Source organism: Felis catus, chromosome A1 (genome assembly GCF_018350175.1).
Source record: "Felis catus isolate Fca126 chromosome A1, F.catus_Fca126_mat1.0, whole genome shotgun sequence".
Lineage (NCBI taxonomy): Eukaryota > Metazoa > Chordata > Mammalia > Carnivora > Felidae > Felis > Felis catus.
Window position 1 is genome coordinate 73,394,737 of NC_058368.1, and position 15,080 is coordinate 73,409,816.

Genomic DNA, 15,080 nt, shown 5'->3' on the forward strand with positions numbered 1-15,080 from the left:
CAGCCACCGAAGGCAACTGAAAGAGGTACTTTCTAAAGAAACAGAGAAGGAGGTGCCGGGGGTGGGGGGGGGGGTTGGGGTTACTCAGTCAATTGAGCCTCCGACTTCGGCTCAGATCATGATCTCATGGTTGTGAGTTCAAGCCCCACACTGGGTTCTCTGCTGTTAGCACAGAGCCCACTTCAGATCCTCTGTCCCCCTTGCTGCACCTCCCCCACTCAGGCTCTCTCAAAAATACAGAGCACGTGCTCAGTCCTAGGTCTGTGGCCCCTTCCCAATGCTAAGGGACTGTTCCCAGTTGTCACTGGCAGGAGCTTTGCCATCATGGGGTTTCTCACCCCTCCTGTAGTAGCGGCTCCCTCAGATAACCTCTCTTTGCCCTGGAAGAGCATGGCCCGGTGCTCTGCCTCCCTCCTGGTCCCTCTCCTTCTCCCCTGTGACAGTGAGACATCCAAACGTAATGGCTGGAATCCCAGCCTGGGTCTCTGCTCTCTGGTCCTGGCTCAGGCACTGATGAGTCACATCACTTGACCCCCATGGGTCTCATCTAGAAAATTCAGCTGGTGTATTCAGTGTGTCTGTTTCAACTCAAAATCCATTGAATCTGAATTAACTTGAGTCTTCCTCTGCAGCGTTTCATACTCTCGATGGTCCAGGATTAAAAGATGCGTTTTTGTCTTTCTCTGCAGGATCTAAGAGAAGCATGCATAGAGAGATGGAGAGGAAGGAAATGAAATCCTTTTCATTTCCCCAATCTTCAAAAATCCTCTTGAACAGAGAGAATTTCTTAAGGAATAAGAAAGTAAAGAATAAGCGCTGGCCTTCATTGGTATGAACATAATTAACCGGAGGAGAAAACCACATTACCGGTAAGTGAACGAGGGAGCCAGGAACGAAGAGGGCGGTGGGCGTACAGCTCCAAGGTAAAGGGCCGGGGGGTGGAGGGTGTCACAGGCAGGAGCAGCCTTCCCGAGAGCCCACAGACAGCAGGCAGGAGCAGACACGGTCCCCTGCGCCATGCGGCACGAACCCCCTGCACGCTCCTGCAAAGGTATCGTTTTAGTTTCCTTTAGAACCCCTGCTTTTCTGAGAGGATTCCAAAGAATTAACCAGCAAATGTATAATTTACACAAGCCGTGTCCGCTCGAGGGTCACACGTGAAGAATTTCAGTTCCAGAAGCAAGGAAGGGCAGACGTCAGTTTCCACGATGCAGTTAGGACCACCTGCATTTCCAGTCCTGAAAGGGAAGTGATTCTAGAATCTTGACCATGCCAAACCCTATCCAAGATGTGACTAGAATATCAAGTGACTGGACCTGTCTTCCACAGTTCTCCTTTTACGTGTGATTTTTAAAGTCCCTCGCCTGTATCTCAATGATTCCGTGTACTGAGCTACCTCAAAACTCAGTAGCATCCAGGCAGCGATCCTCTCTTTTCACTCATGAGTAGGACTCGGCTGGAGTTTGATCCAAGCCGCGCTTGGCCCAGATGGTTCCACACCGGAGCCGTTTAAATGCACAATTTACACGAAGAACCGGATAGAGGGACATATGGAAGGGATACCTTGGTGGTGCTATCAGCATCATGCGGGGGGGGGGCGGGTAGAGATGCTACGGGACACACAGCTCAGATTCCTCAGCAGATACGTGGCACGAGGAAAAAGCAAGAGGTTCAAGCCACAGGTTGAAAGAGACTTCAGGTACATGCCAGTCAGTGAATCAAATTTGTGGACCTTGGCTGGGTCCCGCTTCAAACAAACTCTAAAAGTAGAGGTCATGGCATTTAGCAAACAACTGGAAATTGGAACACTGGATTTTTCAACATGTGAATATACAGTACTAAATTATTTAGTATAAAATTTTATATTACATCGAATATATTTTTGGATGTGATAAAGTCCTGTGGTTGTGTGTCATATATACGTGTATATATATTCATGTATATATAGAAGTACATGTATATGTATATATACGTGTGTGTGTGTGTGTGTGTGTGTGTGTGTGTGTGAACCAAATATATAGAAGAAAGGAGATCTGCTATTTGCTTCAAATTAACACAGAAGTGAAGATGAACAAGGTTTGCCAGGAGTTGAAATCCACGTGGGGATGAGGGTTCATGATTCTTTCTTTTTTTTTTTTTTAATTTTTTTTTAATGTTTATTTACTTTTGAGAGAGAGACAGAGTGTGAGTGGGGGAGGAGCAGAGAGAGAGGGAGACACAGAATCTAAAGCAGGCCCCAGGCTCTGAGCTGTCAGCACAGAGCCTGATGCAGGGCTCGAACTCACAAACCGTGACATCATGACCTGAGCTGAAGTCGGACGCTTAACCGGCTGAGCCACCCATGTGCCCCCATGATTCTTTCATCTACTGAGTGAAGAACATTACTGAGCTGTAGTCGTTGTACAATGAGCTGCACGTGATTAAAGTGTATGGTTCGTCTACCTTCAGTATGTTTAAATTTTCCTAGGAGAGTTTGAAGACAAAGAGTCTTTATAATTGTAATCAATCTGGCTTTTCTGAAAAGGCAGACTTGTATCCATTTAGAAAATAATAAAATAAGCATATTTTAATAAGCATATTTTAATAATAAAATGAGCATTTAGAAAATAATAAAATAAGGGATATGATCATCATATCCCTTTGTCCTGGAAATGTGAAAGAAATCCACTTATAAGTCTAAGAAGAGACACAGGGGTCAGGTCCCATTGCTATAATACCATGGGGCTTTTATATGTTAGCATTTGGCAACCTTGCTGAACTTTTTTTTTTTTTTTTTAATTTTAGAGAGAGAGACAGCACAAGCAGGGAAAGGGGCAGAGAGAGTGGGAGATACAGAATCCAAAGCAGGCTCCAGGCTCTGAGCTGTCCGTGGGGCTGGAACTCAGGAACTGTGAGATCATGACCTGATCCAAAGTCAGACGCTTAACCGACTGAGCCACCCAGGTGCCCCTCCTAAACTCTTATAAATTCCAATTGTTCCACTGTAGATTATCTGTCGTTCCAGAGCCAGCAAACCATGGCCTACTCAAGTTTAATCCATAGCCTGTTTTTCACAGGGTCCACAAGCCAGGAATGAGTCTTGAATTTTTATAAATGGTTGTAAAATATATATGTGTATATTCCGTAGACATGGTATGTAGCCTGAAGATATTTATTAGCTGGCCTTTACAGAGAAATGTTTGCTGCCCCTGGCCTCTATCAACCATCATATCACCCACGAATAGGGTCCCTTTTCTTTCTTCCATTCTAAATGTGCGTGTTTTATTCCTCTCCTTTATTACATTGGCTAAAACCTCCAGTATAATGCTGAAAAATGGTGGTAGCTGAATTTTTCATTTTTCCCCCATCTCCGAGAAGAAGCTTTTAACATTTTATAGTCGTGATGTTTGTTTTAGATATTTCGTAGCCTTCCTTTATCAGAACAAACAAAAATCCCATTCTTTCCTACTTTTCTAGGAATTTTATTTTTTTAATTTTTTTTAACATTCATTTTTGAGAGTGAGAGAGACAGAGCAGGAGCGGGGGAGGGGCAGAGAGAGAGGGAGACACAGAATCCGAAGCAGGCTCCAGGCCCCGAGCTGTCAGCACAGGGCCCAACGTGGGGCTTGAGCTCATGGACGGTGAGATCATGACCTGAGCAGAAGTCGGACGCTTAACTGGCTGAGCCACCCAGGTGCCCCTTCTAGGAATTTTAATCATAAATCAAAGTTGAGGGGGGAAAAAAGCAGACAATCCAGAAATCTAACTTGAAATGGTTGCAGGCAATTAATTGGCACAGGAGCAGGGTATTTGTAAAGTAAATTATCTTATGAAGTTCCTAAGATAATATCCCTTTCCACAATCCAGTATTTTTCACTTTTAATTAATGGTAAGCCTAAGTTCACTATCACTCAAGATCCTCTCCCTTCACTGCAGCTGAAATTGTATAAGTAGATTCTTCAAAATTGTTAGAAGGACCCTGTCAAGCTCAGTTTCAAAAGGCACGTGACCAAAGTGCATTGACAGATTCACAGGAGAAATAACAAGGGGGAAATCCACTCCCTAACTAATGTATTCGTATGAAGTGTATTAAACAATTGAGCCCTTTTGGAAGCCAACAAAGGTACTTTTACGTTTTCATATTATCCTTTGTAGATATTTAGATTAACCAGTTCATCTTAAATAGGTTCTTTTAGAAAGCTGCTACACCATTATTCTAAGCATACAGGTCGGTTTTATGCACTAGCTTCTCAGTCTTATAAAAGCCCTTTTACTGACAGTCCAATTTCTAACACCACTCAACAGACACACTAACGTTTTGAAAGGCATTCTGTCTAATCCCATTTTAGTATTCCTTGGAAAATTTTGACCGATGCCTCTGGAAATTCAGCCAAGAGCGTTGTATCGAAAACTTGCTTGAATTTATCTAAAAATTCGTAGTCGGTGCTGAACCTGAATTTGTTCGCCCAAAGCAGCACCGTCCCCGGCTGGCAGAGGTGCGCCATGGTGGCGAGCAGCTTGTCCAGGAAGTAGTGGTGATAAACCACGTCCGAGGCCAGGACGTAGTCGTAACGAAACGATGACCTGGGGAAGCGTTGCTCCAGACTTTCCCCCCAAACCAGTTCTCTCACTTCGGGCAGATGCGCTGTACGTTTTAATGTGTTCTTCAAGAGATTGTACTGAAGGTTTCCTAGGACGTCGGGCAGATCCGTCGCCGTGACTTGCGCTCCTAAGAGACAAAGAGAAAAATTGTAGGAATCACCTAGGAACGTTCAGGCAGCCACAGCAGACACGTACACTCAGGGAGAACACAAGAAATGTAACCGGGCTTCTCAGCTTTGTCCCCACTGACATGCGGGCTGGACGTAGTTGACCCAGTCCCGCCGGTAACTCTTGCCTGTGGGGGGTCTGCGCTGAGCACCGTGCGACCTTTGGCAGCACCCGGGTCTCTAAGCCCGGCTCGTGGTGATCAGAAACGTCTCTAGACGTTTGTGGGCAAAATCACCACTGAAATAGAACAACGTTAAGCACGTTTTAAGAAACAGTGGTGCGGTGTTGGGAGATTTCAGGATAATGAGCTGCTTAATAGAAGAATTCATAGTGCTTTTCCTCTACAATTCTCTTTATCTGAAGATTTGTGTTTTCTTTTATATGAAGTATTCAGCACCCAGTTTTCTTTGTTTTGTATGACTCTCCCCAACCTAAACTTGTTAACTGTAAGGCATCTTCAGGCTAGTGACAGGAGTCCCCACAACGGACCGCCACGTCTCCCAGGTTGGCTTGAACAGGAGAACTGTAAAGGCGTCGGCAGAATTATGCCACACTTGTGCCCACCCCCTGCTCAGTGCTAAGGAACTCACAACCCGCATTTGGGGTATAAGTCTGTCTTCGCCTTGGATTAACTCGCTTGTGTCTCTTCAAAGGGTTAGTTACAACATTTCCGGCGAGAAATAGGAGACATGTTCCCAACAGGGGCTGGAGAGTCGTACCTCCAGGATCTGAACTCCATCACCTGGTAATTGGTGGACTGGGCGAGGTAACGAACCTCTCTCAGATGCAGTTATCTTTTCTCTGGGCTAACAGCTGTCACTCCTCGCTCGTGACATTTTGGGGGATTCAGTGAGTGAAATCGTGACCCGGCACCTGAATCGCAGCTGGCCGGACAGGGGGCCCTCACTATCACTGCTGCCAAAGTGAGGGTCTTTCTGAAACAAAGTGAGCAATAAACAGACAAACCTAAAATACTGGCCACAATGGAAACAAGGCCTGGTCCAGCACCAATTTCAAGAATTTTAGCGTCTTGGAGATTCAGTTCCTCTGAATGTTCTTCCAAATACTGACACAAAGCCGTAGCCTAAAAGAATACAGTTGTCACCTGAACATCGGCGTGCTGGAAACCAGTAGCGACCCCCCTCCCCTCCCTACCCCTGCGAAATACCCAAAGAGACGTTATTAATAGTTTCAGTTTATGAAGGGGTTCGTAAGGATTGAAATCTACATTCGATGCCGTATCTGGACCTCCGGAACCTGAAAGGTACAACAGGCGTCACAGGAACTGGAAGCAGACTTTCTCGGTTGCCTCTCTCAGAAGACCCTGGATCAGTCCATGTCCAGCAACGGGCAGATCAGCTCAGCTCTCAAGTCCAGGAGACGAAGCCTCCAGAACTGCTCCGGTCTGGCCGGGCCATCCACTCAGCAACAACTGCGGTATAGTGAGCGGCCTCAGGCTCAGCGAGTTCAGGCTGCTCAGGGCTTCATCCGCTGCTCTGGACGGCGGGGCAGGTGTTCATCCCGTAAGCGGACGTCTAAGAGACAGACACCAGAACAGGGCTTGTCCGGCTGCGGTGTGCGCCACAGCCACCTGGGGCCCGGCCAGGGTGCCCATGTCCAGACTGCGTGTCTGCGAGCCTCGGGGCCCTGGCGGCCCTGCGGGTCCACGGCCACACCTCGAGTCGCAGCAACGAGACGCTAGAAAGCATGTGACTTTTTACACGGCAGCTCAGACGTCCTTTCCCTCTTCCTTCATTCTCTTCTGCCTCCACCTTCTCCCCACCTTTCTACGAAGAGATAAAGGGTATTGGGTCTGCATGGACAGGTGAGGTGTTTACTCTGAGGGGTCTCGGTTAGCAACACCACGGACTCCAGAGATCAGGAAGCTTCCGCAGAGGAAGTCCCCCGAGTTAGGAACGTGAATCCTGGGATGAAGAAGCAAGTTGAACTCCAGTTTGTGCACAGTGTTAGCTCTCTTCTTCCTGTGGCTGCTCTGGGCTCGTTATGACGCCACTTTTGTTTGGGGCCCGGTTGGAGTGGGGGCGGCCAGACCGTGTGAGAAGCACCCCTCGCCGTGGCCGGGGCAGGGGCCCCAGAAACCTAACCCACAGGCTGCTCTCTCTCATCCCCCCCATCTGTTCATAGTGAATAGTCACACGCACAGACAGATGTGACTCTCCGTGTCTCCTCTCTAGGGACTCGGCGGGGCTGGGGGAGGGGCATGTAAACGGATCCTAAGACAGGTGAGGGGTGTAAAGGAGGCCCCCTCCAGGGACCCAGGGGTCCAGTGAGAGGTGACCTCAGTGCTGAAGGATGAGGGAGCACGGATGGGGCTGGGGGGCATCGAGCGAGGAGTGGCAGGTGGAACAGCACCATCGCAGGTACACGGCACAGAGTTCTCTACTCGGGAAGGGAGCTCTCCGGCTGAAGACAGATAATGATTTGTGGTGCAGGGACGATGTGAGGACGTGTCACCCAAAGCCATCACAAGGGCGTGCTGTGGAGGGGTTCTCTAAAGAGGCGGCTGCAGGCTTCCCTCCGTGCCCTGCCCTGGGAGCTGACCCCTGTGGGTGCCATCCGGAGACCCAGCTTGATGAACCCCTGCGTGGTGAACACCCCCCTTCCCACTCCTGCTAGCAAACTCCAAAATGTGGACTCTTGGGCAGAGAGCTGCACTGGGCATCACACAAGGCGTCTCCCACCTCCCATAAAGCCTGCTTTCCCAGCTTTCAGGAAACCCAGGTGCCAAGAGAGGCCAGGCTCATGTGTGAAAGGTGGAGGCCTTACTGAGAATGAAACAGTCCCCGGGGGCAGATGTTCCTCCAGCCCCGATCTCCCAAACCCCCCACTCCCCTGTCCCCCCCCACCAAGCTGTCCATTCGCCGCCTCCATTACACCAGGAAGCTGTGGGGAGTTGGCGGTTTTCAAACGTGTTATGAAGCCAAAGCTTCCCGGGAAGCACATCGGGCTCCCATGCACAGGGGACGAACACCGAGCTTCCTTATCTGGGGGGAGAGCAGCTCCAGGACCACCCTCCTGGGCCCCCCTAACCTGCCCCCCCAGGACCCAGGACGCCCTCCCCAGGGAGCCCCATGGCGCCTCCACCCACAAAGCTCAGCATGCGGGTCTGCCTTTGAACCCACACCCCTGTGCCATCCCCCAGTAACTACAGAGCAGCTTGGATCCGGAGCCTCTCGGAGCACAACCAGCTGGCATTGGAGGGCCGCTGTCCTGAGCCCCGGTGGCACAGCTTCCCCCAGCGGGTCGACATTTCTGAGCCCTCAGCTCCCCGGCTGTCAGGTGAAAACAATGTTGCCTTAGCAATTACTTCAGTGAGTACTCAGGACCCTCCCAGAGTGATCGTGCACCACCCATTGTGCCCAGTGCACCTCCCAGCATGCCCAGTACACCGCCCAGTGTGCCCCTTACTCCGCCCAGTGTGCCCCATACTCCGCCCAGCATGCCCAGTGCACCTCCCAGCATGCCCAGTACACCGCCCAGTGTGCCCCTTACTCCGCCCAGCGTGCCCAGTGCAGAAGGAAGATCAGGGAGGGAAGTGGGCATCCACAACCACACAGCAGGAACTAGCGGGGCTCCTGACTCGAAATGCACAGCATCTGCCCCATTTCCATGCCGCCCTCGCAGGCTGCTGCAGAAAGGACAGGGAGCCCGGCCTCCACACGCTTCCCCTGGAACACCCACAGCCTGGAAGGGAAGCCAGCCCTGGGCTCTGATTGTTTTGGGTTTTTTCCCTCAACGTTCATATGAATTTTTCATCTTCCTGACATGTTCAAGCCTATCTTCATGTAGAAAATACTGTTTCAAGAAACACGGCTTGGAGGGAAGTGATGACTCCTGCAGGAGATGCTGTGCCTTTGTGGAGTCCCGGCACACCCCCGCGCCCCTGGGGGCCCAAAGCGACCCTCCACTGGGGAAGCGCAGAATGCAAAAGCACTTGGCACATTGTCCAAGGCGACCCTGACGTATGGGATTGTCATTGTCGCCCCCAGAAACCCCGCCATCCCGAAGGTGATGGCTGTCTCACCCCTGGCCACACCACCGCGCCGTAGCTCTCTATTGACTCCTGGATGACAATCTTCGTGCCTGCAAACAGATAGTGCTCCTGAGTGTAGCTCTCATAGTCTGTAGGAACGAACTGCTGGAAGCTGTGAAGGGATGGTTCTATCTTGTTAGAGCCTGTGGGGCAGAAAATAAAATAGGTTCCGTGATTTGTGGATCCAGCACAAATACGCACTAAGCAGAGCTGGTTAGTCGGGAACAGATTGGGCAGTTTTCCCACAGACAGGGGGGTTGATGCTGGCAATGACCGTGGCTTTAAACTGGCACAAACCCGAATGATCTGGGGTGATAGGGACACCGAGTTCGGACGTGACATGTCTGTGACACGACGAGACGCCAGAGGATGCCCTGGGTCCTCTCCTCCATGGAGCGGAGGACGGAGAGGCGTGGCTCCCCTCCACCCCTCTGTTCTGAGGCCCTCTGTAGCCAACCAGCAGAATGGCACGGACGAGCTGTCTGCATGAGGACCTAGGCCAACACGGACCCGACTATTTTTAGGTCTCGAAGTGAAGTGACATTCCCGCGTGTTGGCTGGAGCATGTTCCTTAAATCCTTCCTACGACTCCTCTGCAAAAGGTACGGGTCACCCGAAGACGAGCCAGCTCCACGGTCCTGGGGTGGTTGTCAGATGAACCCTGGCTATTAAGTTACTATTGCTTTAAATACCCATTAAACTCATGAGCAGCTCTCGAATATCACATAAAATGAGCGGAAAAGAGCACCTGATCGCGGCTGATGTCATGGAAGCACAGGTCGTGCAGATTTTGCAGAGTTCTAGAATAAAAAGAGCAGCGCGCGAAAATGTCAGGAGTGGGGATGCCAAGCACACGCACAGCAGAACGGAAGCTGCTGGTGCCAGCGGTGGGCAGGAGTTAGCAGCAAGGAGCCGGGGGGGAGACCCCCACGAAACCTGCCTTTGCTCCCTGAGGCTCGCCTGGGACATTTGTCACCACGGGTGGAAGATGGGCTTTGGAAAGGAGCTGACAGGGGCGGTCGGTTCACATTGGAGCTGCTCTCATCAGAAATCTGCACTCGAGGCGAAAGAGGAGGAGGTGGGGGCAGGGCGCGAATACAAGGTGAAGGGTCAAGGGTCTTTGGAGAAACCCAGTGAGGAGCGCACCCTCCGAGGCAGGCGGGGACGGAAGCGATTTGGGGTGTCCCTGATTAGTGCGTGCACCGGAGCAGATCTGTGCTGCTGGTCTGCTCACTGGAACAGGCTCACAGAAGACCACAGACATTTGGAGTCAGCTCTTCCAAATGTTTACAACCGTGTGACCACGCCTGTTGAATCCAATTGTAAGCAAACTGACAAAACCCGCCAAAACAGGGCTGGCGTTTTGTCTTCGCATGTGTTTTCATTTTGTTTTTCTAGCAATTAATTTTTGTGGTATTTTACCAAAAAGGGTCAGCGTGCAGCGGACTGAGAAATGGTCTCAGAGCCCAGCGGAGCATGAGGACTGGTTTGTAGACTAGAATGACGGGCGACCACAGCCCTTCCGGGAGCACTGCTCTTGGCCCCCGGTTCTGATGGAGCGTGGGCTCCAGCCCCCGGGGGAGAATTCTGCGCCCTGACCTAAAGGTGAGCTTTCCAGAGACCTGGGCTTCACCGAGCAAGAACCTGCTAATACATAGTGGCCAAGTCAGTCGTGAGACGTCATCCTTTCCTGTCCCGCACCCTGGTAGTGGGGGAAGGAGACTTATGGCCTTCACCCGCCTCTTGTTATGGGAAGCTCCTGACATCTAACACCACCAACCCGTTATCTGTGAATGACCAAAGAGGCCCTAGCTTCTCCCAGGGAACCGGAGGCTGACTGGGCTTTGCAGAGACGATGAAGAGGCAGAGGACTAGACCGTGGTTTGCTGATAAATGCTTAACAGTCGGTATGGGGTGAGGGGAGGAAGCACCGACTTTAGGGTCTGATGATTACCATGGTGTCGATGCTCCCACCATGGCCATTTCCAGCCTTCAGCAGATGCCCTGGGGAAAACTGTGCACCTGCTGACCATGGCGGGGTATTTCCACCACGCAGAGCGATGGACACCAATAACCTTAAGCGCATAGATAATCTTAACGATCATCTTATAATGTAACAAAATAGGTCATGATGAGTTGTATTTATTACCTTAGCCTTTAAATATACCCTTGGCTTTTATCTGATCTATTGAGTGGTAAGTTTTTCATAACTTACATTTCAGTAATGGCCATGTTTAACAACCACCCTCAAAAAAATCCCTGAAATTCAGGAGCTGGTACAGGCCAGTCGGTACAAGGAGCCAGTCCAGGGCAACTCCTTTTTCCTCTGAGGTTTCGTCACTGGAGTAGGTGACTCGGAGCAGCCAGACCAGCAGGGACTCATGCCAGCTCCTGCAGGCTTCCCTCCGCCACTGTGGCTCAGACGGCTCCTTCCCTTCCTCCTTCGTCTCACCAGCTGGGGACTTACTTTTCACTGACCGCAGGAAAAGTCAATGGGCTGATTGGGAACGGCTCACCGGTTCATAGGCTAATGAGCTGATAAGTCCTGTTTTCCCAATCAACCTTGGACAGTAACGGGAGCATACAAATATTGTCCCATAAGACCCTTCCACGTCCTACAAAGATACTTTGTGTTTGTTGCACATTAAACATTTTCACTTATTGTATCGATGCTAGTCTGAGAGTGTTAGATCAGGATTTAGAGATACAAATACCTTTCTCTGTAAACTAGTTTAGCAAAAATAAACAGTCCTGATTTAGTTGAGCTGGAACATAATTTTACCATGTTAAATGGTTATAAAGGTTTGAAATGCTGTATCTTGGCTTTTCTGACATTCATCATTACGTCTACCATTTATTACTACTGAGTCCCTCTGTGCAGAAATGCAACCCACGTATGATACAGTTGCCGGGGAGAACATTCTGGCGAAAAGCCGAAGCGAATCAAGATTTTGTTTCTTTTTAAAAGTTCTAGGGGCTCCTGGGTGGCTCAGTCGGTTGAGCGTCCGACTTTGGCTCAGGTCATGATCTCACAGTTGATGGGTTTGAGCCCCTGCGTCGGGCTCTGGGCTGACAGCTCAGAGCCTGGAGCCTGCTTTGGGTTCTGTGTCTCCCTCTCTCTCTGCCCCTCCCTCACTCATGCTCTGTCTCTCTCTGTCTCAAAAATAAATAAGCATTTTAAAATATTAATAAATAAATAAAAGTTCTTATTAACAAAAAATATAACCATTTGAGATTTACAGAAACGCCAAAACAAATTTGTGGACTTTGATAAGTGCATAATAAACAAAAACAAGGATTGCTTTTAATGCTATGCCTCTGCTCCCGTTAAGGCACTTTTCTACCATGCTTCACTATAGGAACCTTCTAGAGTTAATAGGAAACGGGAACTCTTGTCACGGAAGTTAGCTGGAAAATGCCGTGGCCAGGGAGACAGCTGAGAAGGTGCTGCGGTCTGGAAGGAGGTTACCTCCTGGAGGGCCACCGGTGTCTTCTTCCCGGGGAGCCCCCTCCGGCGCGGAGCAGCCATCCGGGGTGCATGGTGCTTCCTGCAGGTGCTGGGGCCGCTGCTCGGAGCTCAGACACGCGTCCATGACCGCAGCTGCTGGAGACCAGAGAAGCGGACAGGCCCCCCGCGCGCTCAGCCCAGGCTGGCTGAGCCTCCCAGAGGCTCTAAAAGGTGCAGCTTATCGCCTTAGCATCTGCTGAGCCGCAAAGAACCCCTGCTTTTCAGCTTTAGCTCCCCCCGTCGGCAAAGCAGCTGCCCCAAGGCGCTGCCATCCTGGTTTCGCAGAGCAAAGGAGAGGGGGACCGTTCAAACATCACTCCGCACCTGTTCCGTGCATCAAGAAACGCAAACACAGAGCGAGCGTAGCCGGACAGGCACGACGTGGCTGGGTTCTAAACCACATCTCTAATAGCTTTTGGAACCGAATCTTCATGAAGAAAATCTGATCTAGCAGCGCATCGTACCGTCACGGGTACCGTGTGGGTTGAAGGCTCAATGACATCACGGATGAGAAGGCAGGATTTGAACCAAACCCAGGGCTGCTCCCTTCTCAGCGGAGGCTTTATCGCCAGATCTAGAAAGCGCTGGGGGCCCGAGCCAGGCGCCTGACCTGGCTCCCCGCTGGGGCGCTTGGCAGCCCACCTACCCCCCTGCCTGCCGTTTCCTCATCAGCAATGATAGTATCTGCCTGCTTCCTAGGGCCGAGGTGAGAAGCAAGAGGGTGAAAGTGATGAGCCCGGAGAGGAAAACTACCAGGTTTCGAAAAGGAGAGCGGGCTGTTGCGATCACTGATGGGCATCAAAATAGTAACCGCAGGACGTGTACTGGTTCCAAGCCCCGCTCTGGTGCAGTGCGTTGATTCTTCCAGTCCTGGCAATAGTCTCTGTGAAGTAGATGCTATTATTATGCCTCTTCTCAGATGCGAGCAGGCCAGGCACAGCCGGATTGAGAGGCAGCCCAAGAGCAGGGGCAGATCCGAGAGTCAAACCCAGGCTGTCGTGCAGCAGAATCTATCTACGGGCTTCCCCACCAGGCGGGCTCGGCTTGGGTTTCCCTGCCCCCTCTGCCCTGAAATCACTCATAACACTCAGCTGTCACAGTGACACTTTCGAGTCCTTTGCACAGAACGTGAACGGTCTGCCTCATCTGCGTTGACCATCCTGAGTTCCTCTCTGCACACCCGAGCTACCCTGTCCTGTCGTCCCAGCTGGGGGCACCGGCTTGCTCCAGTGAACAAACAGACAAAATGCAAGAAAGCACAGCCCCCGAAGCAAATGGGGCATCGCACACCCGGGACAGGCTGTGTGTGCCTCGCATCAGTGTGCCACAGGACTTCAGACAAATGAGATTCCTGTGAAAGTAATTTAACATGCTCCTTGGCTCTGCAATCGAATAACCAAATATTTGCCCCAAATCTCCCAACTCCCCACGCCAGCCACAGTGCTCTACCGGGCTGTGCGTCAGAGCAGAAGTTCTTTCTCTTGTGGGTGCTTACTTGTTCATTCCTTTCAAGCTACCCCTAAAAGATACTGCCTGGTTGTTTATCAGTACACACAGCGTCTTCAGGGAGGAAGCCTGGCACCGTGGTGAGGCGCCCGCATCTGAATCTTGGCTCTGCCCTGTGCATGATGGGGGTACCTACCTCTTCTGGAGGCTGTGGTAATTAACAGAGGTAAGGCACGCAGAGCATCTCACATACAACAGCAACCGTTTTGTCCGAAGCCAGAGCGTGGTCGTGCGATAAATCCAACACTCCACGCAAACCACCCTCACCCAGCACCATGGGACTCCGTGCATTAAATTTAAGACATCTCCCCATTTTGCATGCAAGCGAGGGAGAATTATTTCCAAATGACAGCTGTACTTTTCCTTTTGGAAGGAAATGGCTCCCTCCCCCATCATTGTAGTTCGCATGTGAATTTAATTTTTTCCCAGACATCTCTGCACTGAAAGTAACGCACCGTGCATTGTAGTTATTCTAGAAAATAACTACAGGAATCTACCTAGTGTTATTAGTCAGACGTAGCATGTGGTATATATCGTGTGTTAGTTATCTAATAAAGATTTGGGAAGTTTTTAAAATGACTTCTTGTTAGTACCCTCAGAATCATTTCAAACTGTTAGTTTAAACATTACCTTATGTAGAAGAGATTTGAGATTTCTGTGCACCCTTTAATCCCCAATGTTTTATATAGATGTGCACCTGAAAGGATTAGCATTTTATGAACAAAAGCCAGCCAGTGGAAGCCCAAGTTATTTAGGGTAGCATGACCCACCAGCACGCAGACACATCTCTATCTCTGAATCTCTCTCTCTCTCTCTCTCCCCCTCTGTGCTACACACACACCCACACACGCACACTCCTTGCAACATGAAATGGAATCACCCTCAAAAGATCCAGAAAATGCCTCCAGCAGAATAAAGGCTGTCCTCTATGGTATCCAGTTGCTGTGATGTAGTTTGAAATGTAGACGTATTTCACTTTAAAAAGAAGTGAGGATTGGGTAGGTGGGGTTTTGTACAGACCTGCAAACTTTCTTTGTGCTCATTAGCCAAAGTCCTGTCTGTGGCTGAGGAGTGAACTGTCCCGGACCCTGCTTCCAGCAGCTGGAAACAACATAGGACTCTACCAAGAGAAGACAGAACATCTAACTAGAAGGGAGGTGAGTTAAATGCCTTAACGTTGCATTTGGGGTATTTAGTTGGGGCCCCAGGGGAAACCAGGAAAAACTTTTCCAAGAAGAATGCAAACCATTGCAATTTATTGCG

General features: G+C 50.2%; 1 protein-coding gene across 1 annotated transcript; it reads right to left on the reverse strand.

Moving 5' to 3' along the window:
- Positions 1-3,608: 3,608 nt before the first annotated feature.
- Positions 3,609-12,403, reverse strand: METTL21C (methyltransferase 21C, AARS1 lysine). Its single transcript, XM_006927386.5, has 4 exons — positions 12,273-12,403; positions 8,795-8,946; positions 5,716-5,833; positions 3,609-4,708 (listed from the first exon to the last, which is right to left on the reverse strand). The coding sequence occupies exons 1-4, from the start codon at positions 12,394-12,396 to the stop codon at positions 4,314-4,316; spliced, it is 789 nt and encodes a 262-aa protein (XP_006927448.4). The 5' UTR covers positions 12,397-12,403; the 3' UTR covers positions 3,609-4,313.
- Positions 12,404-15,080: the final 2,677 nt, after the last annotated feature.

Bases quoted from the DNA above. Each gene is read 5' to 3' on its own strand.
- METTL21C (XM_006927386.5), bottom strand. From the start codon at position 12,396: ATGGACGCGTGTCTGAGCTCCGAGCAGCGGCCCCAGCACCTGCAGGAA. The intron at 8,947-12,272 runs GTAACCTCCTTC...TCTGCCCCACAG, and splicing joins CACCGGTGGCCCTCCAGGAG to GCTCTAACAAGATAGAACCA. The intron at 4,709-5,715 runs GTTTGTCTGTTT...TTTGTCTCTTAG, and splicing joins CATTGTGGCCAGTATTTTAG to GAGCGCAAGTCACGGCGACG.